The sequence below is a fragment of the Falco peregrinus genome, chromosome 6 (assembly GCF_023634155.1).
Source record: "Falco peregrinus isolate bFalPer1 chromosome 6, bFalPer1.pri, whole genome shotgun sequence".
Classification (NCBI taxonomy): Eukaryota; Metazoa; Chordata; class Aves; order Falconiformes; family Falconidae; genus Falco; species Falco peregrinus.
The window spans coordinates 21864281-21886160 of NC_073726.1; the positions used below are offsets into that span (position 1 = coordinate 21864281).

Genomic DNA, 21880 nt, shown 5'->3' on the forward strand with positions numbered 1-21880 from the left:
CACAGCAAAGGGCAGGGGCTGCACCCCAAGCTGGGGAAGGAGCCCCCTACCACGCTGCAGCTGCCAGCAAGGGATCTCTATGGGGTGGCACCTTTGCATGAGATGCCAAAGGGCTGGGGGGGGGGGTCAGCTCTGCATCACCCCACCCCTATGGCCACGCACCCCGAGGGCTGGCTCCCTGCAGGCTCCCAGCACCCTGCAGCATTTCTGGTGCCCCAGGAGGGCACCTGCAGACCCACCTGCCCGCCTGGCCCCTGCAAACAAGGTCCTACACCATGTGAACAGGCACATCAGTGACAGCATCCTGCGCTGGTCTGCCGAGGTCTCTCCTGCTGAGTCCAGCAGCATCGTTTTTAAATATTTTTGAAGGGCTGGGTATGAAATCGTGGCTCCACTGCTAAGCGGTGTTGCAGAGCCGGAGTGCTGGTGCTTGCAGCCGCCAGCCTCCTGCAACCCCTGAAAAAATGCACCCAAACCCAGCCGAGTCGCTCCATGTTTCTGGAAGGAAAGGCTCCTTTGGAGCTGCCACAAGTGCTTGGAGGTCCCAGACTTGAGTGGGTGTTTTGCAGCCTCACATCACCTGGCCACAGCTTCGGGTATTGCCAGGGCATGGCAGTGCACAGAATTGTGCACAGTTCTGGTCTGCTGCCATCATGGCAATGCCACCCATCCTGTCCCCGTCCTTATCCTTGGGACAGGACATGGTTGAAATCCCACTCCCATGGGCTCCGTGTGTGTTGTGGAGCTGCCTGGGGCTGTGCCAGCTGTTTGCAGCCCCAGCTGTGCTGGGTAGCCCACGGCATCGCACAGGCTGCAGTGCATGGGGAGAAGGAGCTGCTGGGCAGAGCTGTGGCCTGAGGGTGCCAGAGGCCCAGGGATGCCCAGGGCATCCTTGCTCACCTCTGTCTTACAAGTCTGCTCAGGTGTTGGAGAAGTGGGAATGGGGACAGTGAGAATTTCTCCGCAAGGTAGCTGGTCAGTAATACTTGCCATGAGTTTGGCAGGTCTCAGCCACCTCTCCGCAGGCAGCAGCGTGCTGACCTGGTGCTGGGATGCTACCACAGCTCAGCTGGGACAGCCAGCCAGCCAAGACTGGGCTCTGGCTGGTGCACCTGGTGTGCCGTTCGTGCAGGCAAGCAAAAGCCTTCACTAGCATCCTCAGGCCTGAGATTTTTGCAAGTCTGAACGATTCCCATAACATGGCTGTATACTCCTGGGATGGTTTTTCACTTTAGAGAAGTCCATAGAAGATTTTTCTCTTCTAGAAATTATTTTTTCTTGCTTATAGACACAAACTATGCTAGAGCCCAACATTGTCCTGGGGGAGAGAGAGGACCCCTGGGCTGCCCAGCTGGCACACTGCAGCCTGCAGTCAGAGTGGTCTGCTGAGGCTGGGCTCCTAGCCAGGGGCCGTGGGCATGGGGGGACGGCGACAGCCGGGCAGTGTCCCACCGAGGTTGCGAACAGGGAGGACCCTTGCCTCGGGCTCAGCCCCCCAAACTGTTTTCCTTTGGCTGAAGGAAACAACTGTTATCCTTCAAATAAAACCATTTCTTCAGCCTGCAGCCATGTTCCATGCCAGTGATGGATGCGTTTATGCTGGCTGCACCATTAAATTCAACTTCCTAAAAAACAGAAGCCCAAAACTTTATTTAGATCATGGATCTGCCATGCAGCTGGGACCCATCGGCTCTGCAAAGTCTTGAGTCAGGGTGGCAGGCCCAGCATGGGATCTGGGATGGCTGGAGCTGGTCCTGACTGTGCTGGCAGTCCTGCCTGACAACGGCCTGAGACAAGCTCAAGCAATACCGCAGCTCGGGGGCTCGCCAGCCACTATGCCAGGGGGCTCACAACAGCCACAGCAAGTTTTTCCCTTCTTGCCTATCCCGCACAGCCCTTTGTTCCCCAGTTCCAGAGACTCCCCAGCATTCTGGCTAGGAGAGCTCTGACCAGGCTAAAGGTTTCTGCAGAAGCACCAGGAAAAGCCCCCGTTGAAGAGCAGGGTGCCCCCCATTTGAATTAATTAATTCTTCTCAGGGTAATTTAATGGTATTGTATATAGGAGGGGGGAAAGCTTGAAATGGGGGGATGCTAACTGGGGGATGCAGTAGCAAAGCAGGGCAGTGACACTGCCCACCTTCTGCAGTGTCCCAGGGGATGACACATCCCTGGGGACAAACACTCCAGCATGTTGAGGGGGCCCCTAAGGCACTTGGCTCCCACTGCCTGACCCCAACCACAGCCACAGGGACGTGGCTGTGCCCACAAGGGTTTGAGCCCTGACAGCTGAGCCTGGGTGGCATGGCAGGATGCATTCCCCTGAGCACCCCCCCTCTGCCACGCTGGACCCAGGAGGCCTCAGCTCACAGGAGGGAGACGGGGAGTCCTGGTTTGGAGGGGGCAGGCAGTGAGCTGATGGTGGCCCGTCTGTCACCGATGCATACCCATGCATGGACATCCTCATCTCACTGCATTGGAGGGTGTCTTGGAGCCCCCCATCTTGCTGGGGACCCTCAGAGCCAGGGGCACCCCAATGCATGGAGGCAGGCGAGGGGCTCCAGTGAGCTGGCGTGGAGAGGCGGCACTGGGGTGCTCAGTGAGACTCCAGGCAGCAGGCTGGCAGTGGGGTGCAGGTGAGCCCTGGGTGGCAACATGGTGAAGGGGGGACCCTCCAGGGGCTGCCAAGGAGCTGGAGGGGGGCTGCCACTGGGAGCCAGGCCTATGGGATGGAAACAGGGCTCAGGCAGTGCATGGGGCTGGGGAGTGTCACCTTGCCCCCAGCCCTGCTCTGCCATGTGGCAGGGGACACCCACCTCACAGCAGCCACCCCACATCACTGCAGGGCCAGGGCCAGGTGGGGGAAGGGGACCAGCTCCCCACACCCCCCAGCACCCCATGGGGTCCTGCACCCTGTTGCTGGCCCCCACCCCTGGCTGTGCTTGGGGGTCCTTAGTCCCCCTCCCATCCCTTTTACCGCAGCAAGTGTCGTCCCAGGCACAGGGGCCAGAGGCACAGAGGTGCAGCAGGGCCGGGGGGCCAGGGTAGGCAGTGAGGCCGTGGCTGTGACCATGGCCGTGGCTGTGGCCATGGAGGGGCTGCGGCGAGCCGGCGGGGGTGGCTGGGAGGTGCTGCGTGGGGAGCAGAGAGCAGGATGTCACAGGGCATCCATGGGGATGCTTTGGGACCTGGCCACCCCTGAGGGGACTTGCAAAGTGTCACCCTCTGGGATGGCTCCGGAAATGGCTCCCCAGGGAAGGCAGTGCCTGGAGAGCTCAGAGCAGCTGGGCAATGGGACTGTGGGCTTCAGAGGGTGCCCAGCGCCTGTTGGGGAGCTGGCAAAGCCTCCCCATCACCCCGGCTGGAGGCTGCAGCATGGGAAGGGAGCCCTGGCCTTCTCCTACCTGTGCGGACCCGGTGGCTGTTGTGGAGAGGGGGCAGAAAGCAGCCATGGCTGCCCCATGGGGCAGGATCCAGTTGCACCAGGAGCCTGCTGGGGAGAGGTAGGGAGGGCAGTGTGCTGGCTCAGGGACCGTGTGGGCTCCCGGCCCTGACTTTGGGATGGGGAGGGCTGCCTTTTACCAGTGCAGGCACAGAGAGTGGCTGTATCCTCTCCCCAACTCCCAGCAGGGCTCTGGAGCTGGGAAGCAAACCCAGGTGTCCTGGTGCTCAGCGCCAAATTTCAGCCACGCTCTCTCTCAGAGTGGGCCCTGGATCCCAGCCCTCTCCTCAGGCATCATGTGCCACATCCCATTCCCTTCACCCCTGGACTGTCACCTGCACTGCCAGCCTCCAGCTTCTGCTTGGCCTCCCGTCTCCATTTTGCTCGTCTGTTTGAGAACCAAACCTGGGGAGGAAGGAGGAAGCTGAGGATGCCAGCCCCCACACTGTGGCACCCGCGCCCCAGGCAGCGCTCAGGCTCCTTGGGACAACTCTTTGCCCTGGGTCATGGCCTCTTCCTGCATCCCTGGCCATGGCATGAGCAGAGGAAGGGGTTTGATCCTGTGTCTTCTGCAACCTGACGGTCTACAAGCATGTGCCAGGCTCTGGGGTGCTTCTCCAGCACAGGGCATGGGAGGCACATGGGTGCATGTGTGTGCACATCGCGTAGCGTGGTGTGACCATGTGGATGGGCAGCGCTGTTTTGGCAGAGTGGGGGGACTCACTGCTGTCGCTGCTCGGGGCACCGAGATGACCAACAATGGTCGGTGACTGGGAGGGGAAGGGGCTGCCATGAACCGGTGAAGGTTCACCAGCAGCACAGGGATGTCTGCCTGGAGCTACAGTGTTCCTGGTATCTGTGTGTGAGGGGTGTGTGCCAGGGAGTGTGCTATGGAGCATGTCACACTGCAGCACTGTGCTCTCCTCCCCTGCCCTATGGCACCATCCTGGGCTCCAGCAGTGTCCCCACAGTGTCCTCTTACCCTGATGGTTGTGTCAGGGAGCTGGGTGGCCACGGCCAGTCTCTCCCGGGTGATGGTGTCTGGGTACTGTCCCCTCTGAAACTCTGCAAGAGGGATTGGGATGCTATCAGCCTGTACGACACAGCCACCCCGCCAATGCCTCGGCAGGCAATGCTGGGATGTGCAGCCACAGCCTGTCCATTGCCGGGCACTGGTGCCTGCAACTCGGAGCTGTTTGGGGCACCACAACCATGGCTGTGCCGTTCAGAGCAGGAGGAGCCCATCCAGAAAGTGGCAATGCCCTCCCTTCGCTGGGAATGGCCCTGCTCCATCCTGGCACTCTGCAGCAGCTCGGGGCGGGCATGCCAAATGCCCCGGCCTCGGCTGGTGTCCACTGAGAGTCGCACCTTTCTCCAGGGTCTCTGACTGCTGGTTGGAGAAGACTGTCCTGTTCCTGTGCTGGGTGCTCGGTGGGAGCCGCTGGCCAGACGCGGAGCCCCGTGGAGGGTGCTGGGTCCCCAGGAAGATGGCAGCACCAGCTTCGGTGGGTGAGTGGCAGCCCAGGGGCTGTGGGGCCGCTGAGGCGGCAAGAGGAGACACTGCAGGGACAGAAAGGCAGAAGGTGGGGGGGACCCCCGGGAGGGGCTGGGAGGGGTCAGGGAGGGATGACAAGTCCCTTTGTTTTGGGGGTACAAGGTCAGTGCAAGACTGCGGGGCAGCCATGTGTGTGCACATGCATGCCTGTGTGTGCATGTTTGTGCGTGCATGCACACGTCCGTGCATGTGCAGCTGGGAGGTGGGTGGTGGCAGGAGCTCTCTGCTTGCTCAGAGCAGGTCTCTCCTGTGGGATGCACCCGGCCCCCAGCCCCTGCTCCCCAGGGCATCACCCCCAGCAAGGCTCACCCTGTGGCGGCGGGTCCCTCACAAAACCCTGCTCAGCTGCCAGCCGCAGGTCACTGGGCAATTTCCTCAGCACCCGGTTGATGGAGGAGACCTGGGCAGGGGGAAATGGGGCTGTGCCACAGGCAGGGGTTTCAGGACCCCCCAGGAGTGGGAGCAAGGTGTGCTGGGCAGCCCTCTGCTCTCTGTGGGAGCTGGAGATGTGTTCAGGCAGCACTGAGGTGGGGAGGAATCAAGGCTGATGCCCCAGAGCTCATCTCCGAGGTACTCTCCTGCAGCCACGCCTGAGCACGTGCCAGGGATTCTCTGCGCTGGGGCCATGCCCATCTGCTCTGCTGTTTGTTGATACCGGCAACCCTTTAATTTCGGTAGTCTAACAATATTTAATGTGAGGCAATCTGCACCTCAGGGCTGATTTATAGGGGTGGGTCTGTCATTAGGAAGTACAGCTCTCCACGCTGAGGCTGCAGATTGCATTTCATTGTCTCTGCTGACCAGTGGCACTTGTAATAACCCCACCACAGCACCCCACTGCCTGAGATGACGGCTGGGCTTGCTGGGGATGGCCGGCAGGGCTCTGCTTTAGCTGGGAGGGTGTGATTTGCCTTCCCCTCCCCATCTGCTTCTTCCTCTGCCTCCTCACCGAGCACCAAGCACTTCCCTGTGCATCCTTCCATTGCCCCCTGCCCACCCCAGTGAGGCACCCCACCCCTCAGCACCCCAGCCATGGGGTCAGACCCACATGCAGTGCCTGGCCCCTGCTCCCCCTGGCAGAGACTCACGCTGGGAGTCCTGTTGCTGGTGCAGATGCCCTCAGCGTGCAGCTGTCGGCGGATCTCCCAGGCAAAGAGGGAGGGCTGCTCCAGCTTCAGCTGGGTGATCCTGGCCACCACCTCAGGTGTGGCCATGCGAGGCTTGCTGCCTCCGATAGCCTTGGGCTCCACGGCCCCCGTCCGGTAGTAGTGGCCCAGGATCTTGCTGACGCAGCCGTTGGACACCTGCAGGCAGGGTGGCTGGGGCAGAGGCTCAGCAGGAAAAGGATTTGGAGGAGAAGGAGACCCCCACACCTCCTGACCCAGGTGTACCTTGAGGCTGCGGGAGATGTCTGAGGTCCGGATGCCGCATGCCGCCAGCTCGATGATCCTCTTCCTCTTGCAGGCAGGGAGGGGGCGGCCATTCATGAAGAGACCCCCCAGCTGGTTCACGCCGCTGGGCCCTGGGGAGAGGCCAGGCAGCTGGTGATGGGAGACAGGGTGAGGAGGGATGCTGCCTGCTCTTCTCTCCCCGGCTCCACACGAGAGCATCAGGGCCCGAGGCTTTACAGGATGAAGGACCAGTGGCCTCAGGGACCCTTGTGCATTGAGTGGGGACTTGGAGGGTGCTGGGCAGGAGGGCTTGGAGCTTGGAGCAACACGGGGCTTGTTTGCTGGGATGTGGACGCAGGCAGCATGTGGCAGGAGCAGACAGGGAACGGGGAGACTGGCCCAGGTGATGCTGGCAGAGAAAATACCCAGTGGAGCAGCATGGTTCCTGCAGGCTGAGGCAGCAGGGGAAGGTGGTGGCTTCAAGGTAGGATGGCAGGCTTAGGTGTGCAGGGAAGAACTGGACATCATGGGAGGTCTGGGACTCTGTGGAGCCCCAGGAGTATCAGCTACCAGCACCCAATGCAGGCTTTGTCAGGAAAAGTAGTCTCATTTGTGACAGAGCAGGGGCTGACATGGCACCTCCTTGATTCCCCCAGGACCGTGGATGCTGCAGCCGTGCTCCCTGAGCTGCCCCGTCACAGCGACATCACGCACCTTGGTGTGGCATCGTGGTGAGGCTTTTCAGGGCTTTTGGTGCCTGGGAATTGCCAAGAGGAGACGGTTGTGGTCCGGAGGCTGGATAAATCAGTGATGGTGTCCAGGGCTCAGCCACATCCGCTGCCCACCCTCCTGGAAGAAGAGGGAGCAAGGGCAGAAATACTGAGCAGAGGATGGAAACATTCCAGGGCATCTGACTGCTTGGGAAATCATTGCATTCCAGGCACAGTGGATCAAAGGGACCCAGGCTTTAAAGTGCTCGCATGGCTGCAAGAGGCACTCAGGCTCTGAAAAGGCTGGGGAGATGCTGGGAATGCTGCATGTGCTGCCTGCACCCAGCAGCCACCAGCATGCAACGGAGCTGGCTTGGCTGGGCTGTGTCCCAGCACTTGCCCGCATTCCCCTGGACAAGCCATGGGGGATGGAGGGTTTCCCCAAGCCCACCCTGCCACGGCTGAGTGCTGGGGTCCTGCACCTTGTTGGGATGATGGGGGGTAGGGGATGGCAGGAGCAGAGATGATGATGGGATCAGGAGCTCTGGGTTCGGTGTTGGTTCATGGGCCATTTATTACCCACTTTAACCCTTCCCTGCTCTCTTGCCAGTGGCTTCAGGCACAAGTGCCTGCACATGGGATCGTGTCCTCACTGGCAGCATTGCTGTCTTTTGGTGTATTTATTTATTTCAGAAGGAGGGTCTGGCCCCATGCTCCCATTGCCCTGCTATAAATCCAGAGCAGCTCAGCTGCAGCCGATGGTGTGGGGATGGGTTTGTGGCGCTGAGGACCTAACCCAACCAAGGAGAGATTGGCAGGTGATAACCAGGTTAACCAGAGTCACCCCTCCTTTGGCTGGAGACGTTCTACTGCTCTGCCACCTCCTCTGCCAGATCAGATCAAGGCTGAGTTTCCCCACATGCATGCACACACCCTCCCACAGCTTTTCCCCAGGCCCAGCAGTTCTGTCTGACCCCACACAACTTGCCTTGCTCCAAATCCTGACCAAAGGCAGCCCCACGGATTTAGGCACAGATTCCTCAGCTGTGAACTACCACCACCACTGCACTCAACACCCTTGTGCTGCCCCACATTCTTGCAGCTGTGCCCACCATGCCCATCCTGCCTTACAGGTCTCCCTCTGCTCCCCCCAGTCTTCCCACCTCCTTCTACTCTGGGGACTTCCTGGCAGGAACACAACAGCAGCAGGTCCTGCAGGACACCTCCCCAGAGGAACTTAGCAAGGTGTCTCTGAGACCACTGAGGACCACGACAAAGTGAGAGCAGCCATTCCTCCTGGAGGAGATAGCCCTGGTGGGAGCCAGGGCAGGAGGGGTCCATCACCACTGCCTCATCCCTGGTGTCATCAGGGACATGGGAGGTTGCAGCCCCATGGAAATGGGAGGAAAGGCAGCACAGCTCTGAGCGCCAGGCACCGGCAAGGGGTGCTGTGGGGTCTGGGACATCACCCTGCCCCGTGAAATAGGGTAGAAGAGACGCTCTCACAAGGATGCTGGTGCCAGCCCTTCTCCCAAGGAAAGCCCTGATCCCTTTGCTGTCTACTCAGGCAGAAACTCTCGTGGTAACTAATGAGCAGCACGCTGAGCCACAGAGATGCCACACAGACTGACGGCTGCTGCTGCTACCGCTGCCTTGCCAAAGCCTGAGCAGCCTGTCTGGCACCCCTGGTTAGCCTGGGATTTCACCTGAAACACCCTGAAAAATCCTGGACACCCCCAGCGTGGGTCTTTCCCTGCAACGGTCCCCAAATCCCACTGCAGCCTTGGCACTGCTTCCCTGCACAGCCTGAGAATGCTGTTTGAAGACACTGACCCTGATCATGAAAATAAAGAAAAGCAAAATAAATCAAACAACAGGGACAACAGCAGATTTCCCGCAGGTGAAAAGAAAATGTGCAGTGCACCCAGTCTCCCTCTCGTTAGGAAAGAGACGGACTGCCCTGGAGCAAAGCTGCACTGGGAAGGAGGGAACAAGCAGTACCAGCAGGACGCGTGTCCCCTCGGGTGCCAGCACAGCCCCTACCAGCATTCCCTGGCTTTGTCCCAGCCAAGGGCTTGGCTGTGCTGGGCCAGGAGGTGACATGAGGATTTTCTTCCCCCTGGAGAAACGGGTACGCTGGGAAAGCTGCACCAGTTGTGAGCCCACAACTGGTGTCCTGGTCCTGGGTCCCGCTGAGGAATCTCGGAGGGGTAGTGAGCTTGGTCTTTGTGCAGCACGCAGAGGCAAGGAGAGGAGTAAATGAGATGGGGCTTGACTAGGCTAGACCAGAGCAGATCATTCCTGGAGGAAGTCTCAAGCCTTCTCCATGTTAAGCCACCTTCACTGCCCAATTCCTACTGGGAATTGCTTCCCGTGCCTGCACAGGACAAGAAGTCACAACCCCCCCTGCCCCAGAGCAGCCCTCCCCACACCTGAGCGTGCCCCGTGCTACACCTGTGCATGCAAGTGTGAGTGTCTGTGCACGCACATCCATGCATACATGCACACTCATGCTCTTAAGCACGTACATGCTCCTGTCTCTGTGTGCCCAGCTGTGCACACGTGTGTGCGTGCTTTTGCATGCACCCACGCTGCCATGTGCACACGTATGTGCATGTATTTGTGCACACGTGTGTATATGCATCTGGCTGAGAGCAGGGGTGCCCGGAGGGGCGCACAGAGGTACCTGCGGAGCCTCGAAGGAGCTGGACCAACTGTCCTCGGAGCCAAGGGTGCTGCCGTGCCGGTGTGATGATGCGGGTCGGCTGATGAGGGAGCAGGGCCGTGATGTCACGGGGCAGGAGGAAGAGGAGGATGGGGAGGAAGGGGCGGCCCGACGGTGACCGAGCGGCCGCGCCCAGCACACGCCCGTCCCGGGGCGGGGGGGCGAGCCCCGACGGAGCCCCCCGGGGCCTGGCAGTGGGTCGGTACCGGCGCTGCCGCCGGTGTTTCAGCACCAGCTCCGGCGGACAGCGCTGGCTCCGCCGCGTCCCGCGTCCCCGGGCATCCCCGGTCACCCCCCGACGGGGCAGCCCCGGGGGGCTTCGCTCCCGCGCCTCCCGCAGAGCAAACAGGGGCAGACACAGCTGCCATATGGTAAAGCGCTTGGGATTAAATCATAAATCCAGATTCGGTTTTATTACATTTATTATTTTTTTTTCTGGTGTTGAGCAAATAGAAGGCGGCCCGGGGTGGATGGGCACCGCGGAGACTGCCCCGGTGTGCAACCCGAGGGGCCCGGCACAGATGGCCCCCTTCTTGGGAGATAAAAAAAAAAAAACCACACACACACAAAAAAAACAAACCACGTTGTAAACCTTTCAAGTAAAATATTTGAAGAGCAAATATTAGCCAGCGAGGAGCCCTGCACCGCGGCCCTCCGCGCCCGGCCCCGCGAGTAATTGAGCGTTATTAGCACCCCGCTCCCGGCCCCCGCGCTCCGCGCACAACTGCCCGCCTTTGGAAAATGCCATATGCTCCGAATTACACATTAACCACAGCCCCGCGGGGCCCGGGCCGGCCCCGGCCCCTGGGGAGCCGCCGAGCCGCCCCTCCGCCCCCGCCGGCGCCCCCAGCCGTGTCCACCCCACCCCACCCCGGGAACCGGGGTCGAGCTCCCGCGGGGAGCGCTGGCAGCCGCGGCCGGCCCGCCCCCAGCTCTGCCCCGGCCGCCGGGGAGCCTCGACGGAGTCCCCCCGGCACGGGAGAGCCCCGTGCGTAACGCGGCACAGGGGAGCGGGGCGCGGGGCTGAGCCTCGGTGCAGGCGGGAGCCGGCGGCGGGACGGCCCCGCCGTTGCCCCCCGCCTCCCCTTGCCGGGCCGTGCGGGGCGGCGGGGGCCGTGCGGGCACGGAAACGGCGAGCGCGGCCCGCCGGGGCTGTGCGCACCGGGGCCGAGCGCGCCGGTGGCGGGAGCGGCGCGGCGCACGGGCCGGCGCGGCGGGGCAGAGCGGTGCCCGCCGCTGCCCCGGCGGCGGATCGGGTCCGCGGAGCCGCCCGGAGCCCCCGGGGGCGGCCGCGGAGCCCTGCGGGTCCGGGGCAAGCGGGAGCGGCGGGCACCGGGCCGTGCGTCCTCGGCACGGCTCGGGCGCGGCGGCCGTAGCGGCAAGGGGCGGCGAGGAACGGGCAGGGAGGGCACGGCGCGGGGGAGTTGAGGGAGGAGAGGTGGAAAGGTGGATACATGGAGAGGTGAAGAGGTGGAGTGATGGAGAGGGAGAGAAATGGAGACATAGATGGAGAGGCAGAGAGATGGAGACATGAAGAGGTGGATAGGTGGAGAGGCAGGGAAGTGGAGACTTGGAAAGATGGATGATGCATGGAGATGTGGAGAGATGGAGAAGTGGGGAATGGCAGACATGGAGATGTGGATAGTCATGGAGAAGTGGAGTGATGAAGAGGTGGAATGATGGAGAAGTGGAGACATGGAGAAGTGGAGTGGCAGAAGGGGAGAAATGGATACATAGATGGAGAGATGGAGACATGGAGAAGTGGAGAGGTGGAGAGATGGAGATGTGGACAGGTGGAATGATGGAGAGGTGCAGAGATGGAAAGAGACAGATGGTGAAATGGAGGCACAGAGGGATGGAGAGGTGGAGACATTGAGACATGGAGATGTGGGGAAATGGAATGAAGGAGAGCAGGAATAATGGAGACACGGAGAGGTAGAGAAATGGAGACATGGAGAAATGGAGAGATGGAGAGGTGGAAAGGCAGAGAGATGGCAAGATGGTGAAATGGAGAGGAAAAGATGGAGACATGGAGACATGGAGATGTGGATGGAGACATGGAGACATGGAGATGTGGAGAGGTGGAGTGATGGAGAGGTAGAGAGATGGAAAGAGACAGATGGTAAAATGGAGAGGCAGAGAGGTGGAGAAGTGGAGAGATGGAGAACCCTCTGTCCCTTGCAGGCAAATACTGCAGGTATTTAGGGTGTGCTGTGCCCAAGGTGCTGCTTAGTGCCAAGGGAGAGGAAGGACGAGGAAAGGGACAGCAAGGCAAGGTAAAAAGTGAGAAGGCAGGCAGGCAGATACAGGAACCCCTGGAGAGAGGGTATTTTGGGGTATTTTCACACTGTATAAGCAGTGGCAGCACAATGTTCCTCTGGACTGTCCTCTGCTGCAGGCTCCATCCCAGACTGCTCAGACACCCAGGCAAGGGCATGTGGAAGAGCAGCACCCACTCAAGCCTTAAAAATCCCCCCTGGAACCATGGACCGCCCCTTCAGCCAGCCCCAGGGATGCCCTCCCCAGCCTCCCACTGCATGGCTGGGCAGCAGGGGCATGGCAGTGCTGAGGGTGGTCCCTGCTCTCCAACAAACAAGTACATTTAAACACATTAAAAATTAGAAGATTAAGTACCTGGCCCTAGGAAAAGCATTCCCCTGCAGAAATGGATTTTTCCCCACTTCCCTGATAATGGGCAATTTTCTACCTGTAGCATTTGCCTGGAGCAGAGGTTCTGGCATGGGAGGCTCCCAGTATGGTTTCTGAAGGTGCCCGGAGTTGGCTGGCAAGGCCACCAGTGAGGTGGGCAGTCTGGGGCAGAGAAGAGGTAATTTCTGCTTTCTCATGCCCCATCCCTGCAAGTGGCTGAGCCCCAAATCTCCCTGCTTCTCCCCAGGGTCCTCAGGTGGAAGAGCAGCTCTGGGTCTGTGCTGGAATGCTGCCAGACACTGGACAATGCTGAGAGGCTTTGGAGGCAGGAGACGTGCCCAGGCTGTGGGGGAGCCGCTGGGGAGCTCTCAGCTGTCCATGGCCCTGCTGGAAACCCTGGGATCTTGCAGTGCTGTGGGTCTCTCCCCAAAGCCGCCATCTCTTCAGCAGCCCCCTGCACCATCACAGGGCTGCCATGTCCCATGGGATCCCCTCTCAGAGGTGGCACCAGGCAGAGTGTGGCTCGCTGACACGTAGGATGGCTGTGCTGCCTGCAGCAAGCCGGTGCCTGGCTCTCCTGCCCTGGGGAGCACCCACCAGCACCCAGGTCCCTGCTGCCACGGCCAGCAGGAGCAGGTGCATGTTGGGGGAACAGGGGGCTGCAGAGGTGAGTGCAATCCTTTGGATGTCCCAAGGGGAGGGCATATCCCAGGCAAGGTGCTGAGGTGCCAGTTTGGCACCAGCTCAGTAGTGAGGTGGTGTGTGCCACAGCTGCTGGTATGGCCAGGTGTTTGCATGGGACAAGGGTCCAGCCAAGCAGATCCATCATCTTCATCTCCATCTTTGTCTCCATCTCCTTTTTAAGGTAGATTTCAGGTCTGGCTGATAAAAACACCTGTGATGATACAGGGCAATTGGATTTCTGCAAGACATTTGACTTAGTATGGCATGATGGTTTGATTAAAACCTCTCATTATGTGAAATTAAGCAAGCTCACGTCAGGCAGGTGAGGAGCTGGCTCCCAGCTAACAGAAAACGCTGCTTGTGGGGAGCCAGCTCACAGCGGAGCAGCACAGCAGGACTGGGGGACTGGCTGCAGCCACTGGCATCGTATTTTCTGAGTGGTGGCATTTCCATGTGACACTGGTGGCCTGTGCAGCAAAGGGGCAGGACAGGTGAGTACACCCAGGACCAGGGCTACTGGTGAATCCTACAGGCCAGGGGATGGCCAGGAAAGCAGACCCCAAGGGTCACCTCAAACCCCAAGCTCCCTGGGCAGACGTGAGCTCTGACAAGCCTTCATTAACCTGTAATTGCAATCAAACATAACTGCAGGTGGCTGGGGATTTCTGAGTTATCCCTACTCAGGAAAAAGGTTCCTCTGTGCTCCTGCCAACCAGATTTGGGGATTTTAACTGGAGGATGCTCGGCAGCTGGAGCACGGGGCTGGGTCCAGGGTCCTGTTCTGTCCTGGGACCTGCCTGAGGCTTAGGGAGCTCCCCAGGGAGATGCAGCCTGAGAGCAAAGTGGGTGACAGTGGGGCCTTGAGGACATGCTTTTGGAGTCCTCTCCCCATGTCTCCCATGCCATACTGGCAGGAGGAACAGGGGCATGCAACCCTGCCCAGCACAGCTGTGACTTGGGGCAGAGCAGCTCTGCATGGTGGGTCCGAGCTGCTGTCAGCAGGTCTGAGGCTGAGCAGAGGCTTAGGAACCAGTTCCCCTCCCGAAGTCCCATCCCTGAACCCACCGGAGATGTCCAGAAGGTTTTTCCTCCTTTGGGAGCTGGCAGTGATCTGGAGACGGCCTCGGTCCAGGGAGGGGGTGATGCGCAGCTTCCCTTCCTGGGAGCATGGGGGATGGTCATCAGTGCTAACGAGCCAGAGCAGGGAGCAATGGCCCCTTGGTCCCTGCACCAGGAGGTCTGTGCTGGCATCAGGTACCTGGGCTTACAGTGAGGAAACGGAGATGTGCTGGCGTTTGGGGGCTCAGAGCGTGTGGCTGGGAAGGGACAAGGGATAGTAAAAGGGACCCCACAGGAACAAGGGACGAGTTGCTGGGAGGACACAGGGGGACAAGCTCTCTGCAAGCAGAGCTCACAGTCATTAACAGTACCATCAGCACTGCACAGGAGCAGGGACACAGAGGGAGCAGAACAGGGAATCCAATGATTACGAGATTTTTAACAGCAAGATGTTCACTCACTAGTGAATGGCTGTTGCTCGTGCCTGGGATTTTATCCAGCATTCAGCAAGCAGCTTCGCTCCTGGGCTATCACTGGTGGGAGAGGGAGGTGGAGCGGCAGAGCCCTCGTCCCATGCAGACTGCCTGCTGCCTGTTCAAGCGAGCAAAGCAGCAGGACATCATTACTGCTGTCGTGAGCCTGTGCTGGGCATATTAATGCTTGAGATAACAGGCTTCGGAGTGTACTTGAGAATTACCACCCCTGTCAAGAGGAGACCATGTCATTAAGGCGCTCCGACACCCAGTTACTGGTTTTGTCCCTCCTCACCCCAGATGAGAGTCACTTCCATGGCTGGGGCAGAGGGAGACCCCATTTAACAAGCAGCAGAGCAGCCTTTGCCTGGAAGTGTTTAAAAAAATGCATAGATGTGGTTCTTAGGGATGTGGTTTAGTGGTGGGCTTGGCAGTGGTGTGGCTTGGCAGTGGTGTGTTAACAGTTGAACATGGTGATCTTAAAGGTCTTTTCCAACCTAAATGATTCTATACTAGAGCCAGGGATGTGCCTGCAAGCCTCATCCTGCATCGCAGGGATGCATTTCAGACCACCATTGTTGCCTAGGAGGCTGGAAAACCCTGGGGCTCCTCAGGGACCTCACACCTCATGCCCACCTGTGCGTGGCCACACAGCCCCCAGCCATGCCCCTACCCCTGCGTGGCTGCACAGTCCCCAGCCAGGTCCCTTCTGGCACCTGGTGTCACAGTGATGCACCCAGCCTGTGCGCTGCTGGGGCTCCCTGGAGGGGCTCAGCTGGGGTTTCCATGTGGGAGCCTGGGGACAACGAGCAGCCCCCTTCCCGCAGTCTTGTGCCCCTGCACACCGGCCAACCCTGCTCTGGCACCTGTGGTGCAGAACTGCTGTGCTGGCACCCAGCTGGCACTGCCACCATGGGGCTCAGACACCCCTCAGCCACGCTGCCTCCACCCCAATTACTTGCAAAATGCATCACTCCATGTTGTATTGAAATGTCAGAGCCTGACACAAAATATTTATGGGCCATGTATTGAAATAAAGCCCAGGTGCTTCTCTGGCACCTGGAGGACATGGTGACAGCGCTGTGGCCAGGGCATTGGTGCGGTGCAGGGGTCTCACACAGCTGCAGCAGTGGTGGGGTGGCTGGGCAGGAGTGATGAAGGCAGGTCCATCCCTGAAGACCCCAGTTTCCACCCAGGCTGAGTGCTGGTGATGGTGGGAGACCCTGCAGTGGCAATGGACCAGTCCTCAAATCCCACCATGGTACCAAAGCTGGGTGCTGTGGCAGAGTGGGATCAATTCGGTTACCCCAGAGTGATCCCCCCAGCATGGAGAGGAGCTTTTCTCTCCTCTTCGTAGCTCCTTTCTACATGTCCAATGCTGTTATGTATCTTTCTGGGCTTTGTCTCTGTAGCAGGTGACTGTTCCTCTGGAAAAAATCCTTTCTTTTCTCCTCCAGAAAGCACACGTGAAAGCTAAAAGCCCAGATGAGTCAGCCAACCAAGAAAACCTACTTTATCTATGCGTTTCCACCTACATTTTAACTTTCTTTTTGATCAAAAAAATGATTATTAAAATATTCTGTCTAAAAAAGGCAATCCTGGGGCTTGAAGATGCCCCCTCCAGAGCAGGAGCTGGTGCCCCTTTGTCTAGCCCGGCGGGATGCATCTGCAAGCTGGGACAGCAGCAGGGTGAGTGAGGAGTGGCCCCAGAAATGCTGTAAATCAGGGTAACGGAGCAGTTTTCCCAGGATTTTGGGCAGAGGACACGATTTTCTGCCCTTTGCGCACAAGCTCTCACCCTGGCGCTCAGGGATTCATCAGTGCAAAGTACTGAAAAGGAAAAGTGGTGAAAAAAAATTATCATAATACAAGCTGAAGCAAGAAAATGAAAAGTGGCGGAGGGCTGCAGCAGGTGGGGAGCGAGACGGGAGGAGGATCCCTCCCAGACTGGCCTGATCCAGGGTGGGAAACTTCAGCAAGGGCAGCATGGTGTCAGGGCGAGACCCTGGGAGCGGGACCCCAGGGACGCCCCAGCAGAGGGGCTGAAGGCTGTGCTGCTGCCAGGCTTCACGCGCAGGAAACAAACCCTGCATGGAAAGAATATTATTAACATTAAGGTTGTGACATATGGCCTGAAGAGGTAGAAGATACCAGCGGGGTGGCACAGCCCTGACCCCTGCCAGCCCCCCCTGCAGAGCCCCGAAGCATTTGGTGTGCCCGCTTCCCCTGGGGGGTGTTGGGCTGTTGCGGGGTATACCAGGACCGGCAGACCCTGCTGCCCTCCCCCCCACTGTGGCAGCCGTGCCACCCTGGCAGCGGTCTCTGTGCCATATGGGACCACGTGCCCGGGCACCCCTGGTCCCAAGGCAGGAGCGGGCTGGGAGCATGGGCTCAGGGGACTTCCGTGCCCAGTGCCACAGGGTTCAGCTGCCCCGTGGGACAGGGGACCATGGTCACAGTGGCAGCAATGGCTGCAGCTGCTCCCAGCAGCCCGATGAGAGGAGCCAGTGCTGCTCCGTTCCTGTTCCCAGGAGCAGGGATTGCAGAGAGATGCAATTGTCAGGATTACCTACGTGACCACTCAAAAAGAGGATAATAATTTTCCACCACCCACAAATGACACGACTCATTACCGGGCTGGCAATTCCCGAACTGGCAGAGGCGAGCGCCGAGCTGAGCGGCGGCTGCAGCAGGGTGCGATAAGCCAGCGCTGCCCTGCACCGTGCCCTGGCACCACGGTGAGGGGCATGTCATGGGGCAGTCACCGAACCCTGCGACTGGCACGCCGGGGGCAGAGCTGCCACTGGGGGATGGCATGGCCACGGATGGTGTCTCCAGCCAGGTAAGCACCAGGCGCATCTCCACATGGCTCCTCCAGGCGGGGCAGAGTGCTGGTCCCTGCGCTAACCACCAGGATGGTCACTTGCTAAGGCTGCAGGCAACTCCCTGGGACCCTCTGCTCTGGATGAGGGGTTTTGGGGTCACCCAGAGATGTGAGGTCTGTACCCAAAGCCCCACCTGCAAGAAGGGTGGCCACACCATGCCAGCGTCCCCAGCGGGAGGGCATCCCAGAGCCACATCTGGACTGCAAGTCCCCGCTGCCAGGACACGATGGCGATGGGTGACCTCGGGTGGTTGAGGCCATGGGGCAGATGGCCCTCGCCGTGCAGTGGCGCTGCCCCAGGCCACCTCGTGGGACAGGGTGCCACTGGCCACGATGCTGCTGCCTCCTGGCAGGGTCTGGGCGCCTGCTGGGTGCGGGGGTGGCTTTGGGGAGGGGGCGCAGGGTGGGTGCAAGCCACCATGCTCCCGGGCAGCTCACCCTGAAAGTGGCCCGGGGGGTGTATCCCTGTTCTCCATGTTTTCCCCAAAACTGCTCGTCGGAGGTGGCAGGAGCTGCCGGCCCCAGTGCCGTGATCCTGCCCGGGCACAGGGCGGAGGCACCAGGGGGCTCTGTGGCTCTGCACCCTCCCCGAGCGTGGCCGCTGGTGCTGGGGGAGCCGGTGGGGACACCGGGGGAGATGGAGCTGCTGATGGGGAAGGTGAGGGGAAGCCAGCACGGGGACCCCACTCCCCTGACCCCCACCCCCCGGGGCGGTGCTGGGGAACTCCTTCCATGACCCTCCCTCCCCCGTGGGGCTGTGCTGGGGTACCCCCCCTTTCCCGACACCCCCCCCCCGCCCCGTGGGCCTGTGCTGGGCAACCCCCAGCCCCCGCGGGGCTGCGCCGGGTGACCCGCGTTCCCTGCGCCCCCCGCGGGGCCGTACTGGGGGACCCCATCGACGAACATCTCCCCCGCCTTGCCGCGGGGCCCGCCCCCCGAGCCCCTCCCCAACCTCCCGGCCGGTGCCGCCGGCGGGCAGGCAGTGACGCGAGGGGGAGGGGTGGTGCCTTGGCCCAGCCCGGCCCCCGGCGCGGCGGGAGGCCACGTGGGAGCCCGGGCAGCCCTTTGCCGACGTGTCCCTGGCGCCGCGTGCCCCGGAAGTCCCGCCCCCCTCGGCGGGGCGGGGGAGGTCCGAGGGGCGGTGCCTCCCGTGACGTCGCCCCCGCGGCGGCCTCTCGGGCCGGTGCTGCGGAGCCGCGCTTCTCCATTGGCCGAGCGGCGGCGGGGTGGGGCGGAGCGAGCGGCGGGGTCAGCCTCCCGTTGGCCGTCGGCCGGGAGGTGGGCGTGGTCGAACGGAGGCCCCGCCCCCCAGGCCCCGCCCCCCTCCGTCCCGCCCCGAGAATCCCTTCCGCGCTCGCCCCGGGCCCCGGCCGCTCCGTCCGCGCTCGCCCCGGCTGCCGCCCCCGCCCCGCTATGGCCTCCGCGGCCGCCCCCGGGCAGGGCGGCTCCGCGCCGCCCCTCACCGTCCAGCGCGGCATCGTCAAGATGGTAAGGGCTGTCTGCCCGCCCGCCGCCCTCCGCGGGCCTCCCGGGGCTCCGCGCCGCTCCGCCCGCCGCCTCGTACGCCCGCCGGCCCGGCCCGGGGTTGCAGCCCTCTCCGGTGCCCGGGGCCCCCGCGCCTCCCGCAGCCCTCTCCGGTGCCCGGGGCCCCCGCGCCTCCCGCAGCCCTCTCCGGTGCCCGGGGCCCCCCGCGCCTCCCGCAGCCCTCTCCGGGCCCCCCTCCGCTCCCCGCCTCCCTTCCCGGGGACCAGGACATCCCCATGCAGCCCCCTCTGGTGCCCGCCCGCCCCCCCCCCCTCCGCCTCACGCTTCCCCTCCCCAAACCTCGTGCTCTGCCCCGGGCCGCGGCGCCCCGCGCCTTCCGGTGCTGCCGGGCCCTGCTCCGCGCTGCCGCGGCTCCCGGCCCTGCGCCCCCAGACTCGTGGTGCTGACGGGGGTGCGCCTGGGGCCCCCAGCCTGTGCCGGGCCCGGGGGTGGCCGTGGCCGCGGAAAGGGCTTTCGGGTCTCCCCGCCCGTTCCCCGGGGGGGCTGGTGGTCCTGCTCTGCTGTCAGCCCTGAAAGCCCTGCAGCCCCGAGGAAATTCGGGGTTCCTCGGTTCGGGCGGTGGCCCCGTGACACCCCGCCTCGGGGACGCCCCTCGGGGGGCTCCACGTGCCGCCCCCCCTCCCTTGCCGGCTGTGTCCCCGCGGGGGTTGGGGTCCTCTAGTCCCTCCGCGCTGGGTTCCCCGCATGTACCGACAGCCGGGACCTGCAGAGCAAAGGTCGGGGCTCCGGCAGCTGCCGCTGGGATCGGGCCCTGGCACCGCATCCTGGTCCCTGCCTCCCTTCCCGGTGCCCTCTCCGCTCCGTTACCTCCCGCGTCCCCAACCCCCCAAGTCCTTGTGCCCGGACACCGACTGGTCGGGAGGTGGCCGATGGTGCTGGCAGTGCATCTGGAGCAGACCTTGCTGGGGGTGTCACGTCCCCCCGGGGCTCGCTGCACAGCGGGGGCAGCTTTGGGGACGCTGCTTTCCCTGTGCTTTAGCTCACCGATGGCATGGGGTAGACATTCCCGCTGCCTTGTGCCACCTCGTGCCCGAAAGGCAAGTTTTTGGGATGCTCAGGAAAAACTTCACCTGGCTGCTCGTCCTGGCCTGGCTCCCTCCAAGGGGATGTGGATGTGCCCGTGGTTTTTGGGCAGGATGGCTGTGGGGGCTGGCTGAGAGGCAGCCGTGTGTGGTGGGCACGGGCTCCCCGAGGGGGCCACACGCTGCCCTGGTGCCCTGTGCCTTGCCTGGGCAGCTGGGCACCCCAGCTGCTGCCCCAGGGCACCCTTCCCTTTCCAGGGCAGCTAGCTCAAAGTCAGTGCCCAGGGGACACCCCGGAGAGGTAGGGTGCCCTGGCTGTCTGCGGGCACCGCTCTGTTTCATGGTGCTGCCATGGAGCCAGGAGCTGCCAGGGCCAGCTGGAGCGGTGCCGTCCACAGGCTCTGCTGCGGTTCACAACTTTTTGAACTTGGAGGTTTTGGGGTGGGGTTTGGGGATTTTTTTGGTGGTTTGGGGTTTTTTTCCCACCTTTTGGTTGGGCATTGGGACTGCAGAGTTCAGGAGTGGGGAGGGGGCTCATCCTCCTGCAGGGTTGAAGAGCAGGAGCAGGGATGTGATGGACGTCGGGGGCTCTGCAGCTGCCCCCCCCCCCCCCCCCAGCTGGAAGAGGCACCGGGAGCCCAGCTGAGGCTCTGTCCCGTGGGGGCTCCTTCCTTCTGGGGGACTTGAGGAGCTGGGGGAGCCACAGCGGGGAGCCTGGGTTGGTGAGTCTCCAGGTAAAACCGGAGAGGGCTGGGTCCTGGCCAGCGCTTTGGGACTCTGCCTTCCCTTCTCACCACCTTCCTTCCCGTTCCTGCGAGGGTTGTTAACCCTTTGTGCCCCACAGCTGTAGCTCCCTGTGCCAGCAGGACCCCGGTGCTGTCCCCTGTCCCCTCCTGTGCCCGGGGCATGCCTCTGCAGCAGGAGCTGGGTCCATCCAACCCACATCCCTGTGCCATGCCTTGGCCTGGGCATGTCCATCATGCTGTCAGCTCAGCCTGCGCTAACGACAGTTCTTGCAGCTGGGTTTAAGCCTGGCTTAAGCTCAGCTTTCTTGGGCTGGAGCATGGGGCACTGCTGATGGGGTGCCAGGGCTGAATTTTGCCAGCAAGGAAGAGCGTGGCTTGGGCTGGCAGGTGGGACCCAGGGCTGCTGCCTTTGGGGAGGGTGAAACCTGGGTGCTGGGGTGGTCTCCTGGTCCCATCACTGCTGAAGCCTGGCCAGAAGCTTCATCTGGAGCAGTTCCCCAACTGGGGAGCCTGATGACCACGTGGTGTGAGTGGCAGGCAGGCATTGCGGCTGCTCTGTGGGCAGGGACAGTGGCACAGGGTGCTCTGGAGCGGGGGGTGGCATGCCCACCCCAAAGCACTGTACACACCCATGGAGCCCAGAGCAGCTTCACCAACAAACCTGTCCCCAGATCCAGGGTTTGTATTGGTAATTGGATAAAACAGTTACAGCATCTGACTTGTTTCCCCATGCCCTATAAATTAAAGATTAAGGTTAATTACAGTGATGAAACCTCTTAAGTCCTTAAGTATCGAGTGCTGAGCCTTTGCTGGGGGATCGCTCTGTGTGCAGCTTGGGCTTCATTTGAAGCTCGATTCCCAGTAGCTTGCATAGCGTGCTGGTCTCTGCCGTGGGCCCGGGCGTGCAGCACAGCATAGGGCAGCAAGCTTATGCCGTGGTGCAGCCGGGCCCTTGGGGTTGGCATGATGTGGCTCATTTTCGTGAGGCTCTGTGCGAG

At 61.6% G+C, this 21880-nt stretch overlaps 2 protein-coding genes across 2 annotated transcripts in view; one reads left to right on the forward strand and one right to left on the reverse strand.

The window, feature by feature from the left end:
* Positions 1–3733: 3733 nt before the first annotated feature.
* Positions 3734–7112, reverse strand: PAX4 (paired box 4). Its single transcript, XM_005243493.2, has 7 exons — positions 7100–7112; positions 6386–6516; positions 6083–6298; positions 5304–5394; positions 4808–4999; positions 4422–4504; positions 3734–3844 (listed from the first exon to the last, which is right to left on the reverse strand). The coding sequence occupies exons 1-7, from the start codon at positions 7110–7112 to the stop codon at positions 3734–3736; spliced, it is 837 nt and encodes a 278-aa protein (XP_005243550.2).
* Positions 7113–18893: 11781 nt separating this feature from the next.
* SND1 (staphylococcal nuclease and tudor domain containing 1) overlaps positions 18894–21880 on the forward strand; it is a 128908-nt gene continuing 125921 nt past the window's right edge. Inside the window, exon 1 of the mRNA XM_055807921.1 lies at positions 18894–19057. Within this exon, the coding sequence (XP_055663896.1) occupies positions 18983–19057 (75 nt within the window). The 5' untranslated portion in view covers positions 18894–18982. The remainder of the gene's footprint in view (positions 19058–21880) is intronic.

Coding starts and splice junctions, on each gene's coding strand:
- PAX4 (XM_005243493.2), bottom strand. Junction 5,395..6,082: donor CCAGCAACAGGACTCCCAGC/GTGAGTCTCTGC, acceptor CCCCCTGCCCAG/GTCTCCTCCATCAACCGGGT. Junction 5,000..5,303: donor GAGGGACCCGCCGCCACAGG/GTGAGCCTTGCT, acceptor CTGTCCCTGCAG/TGTCTCCTCTTGCCGCCTCA.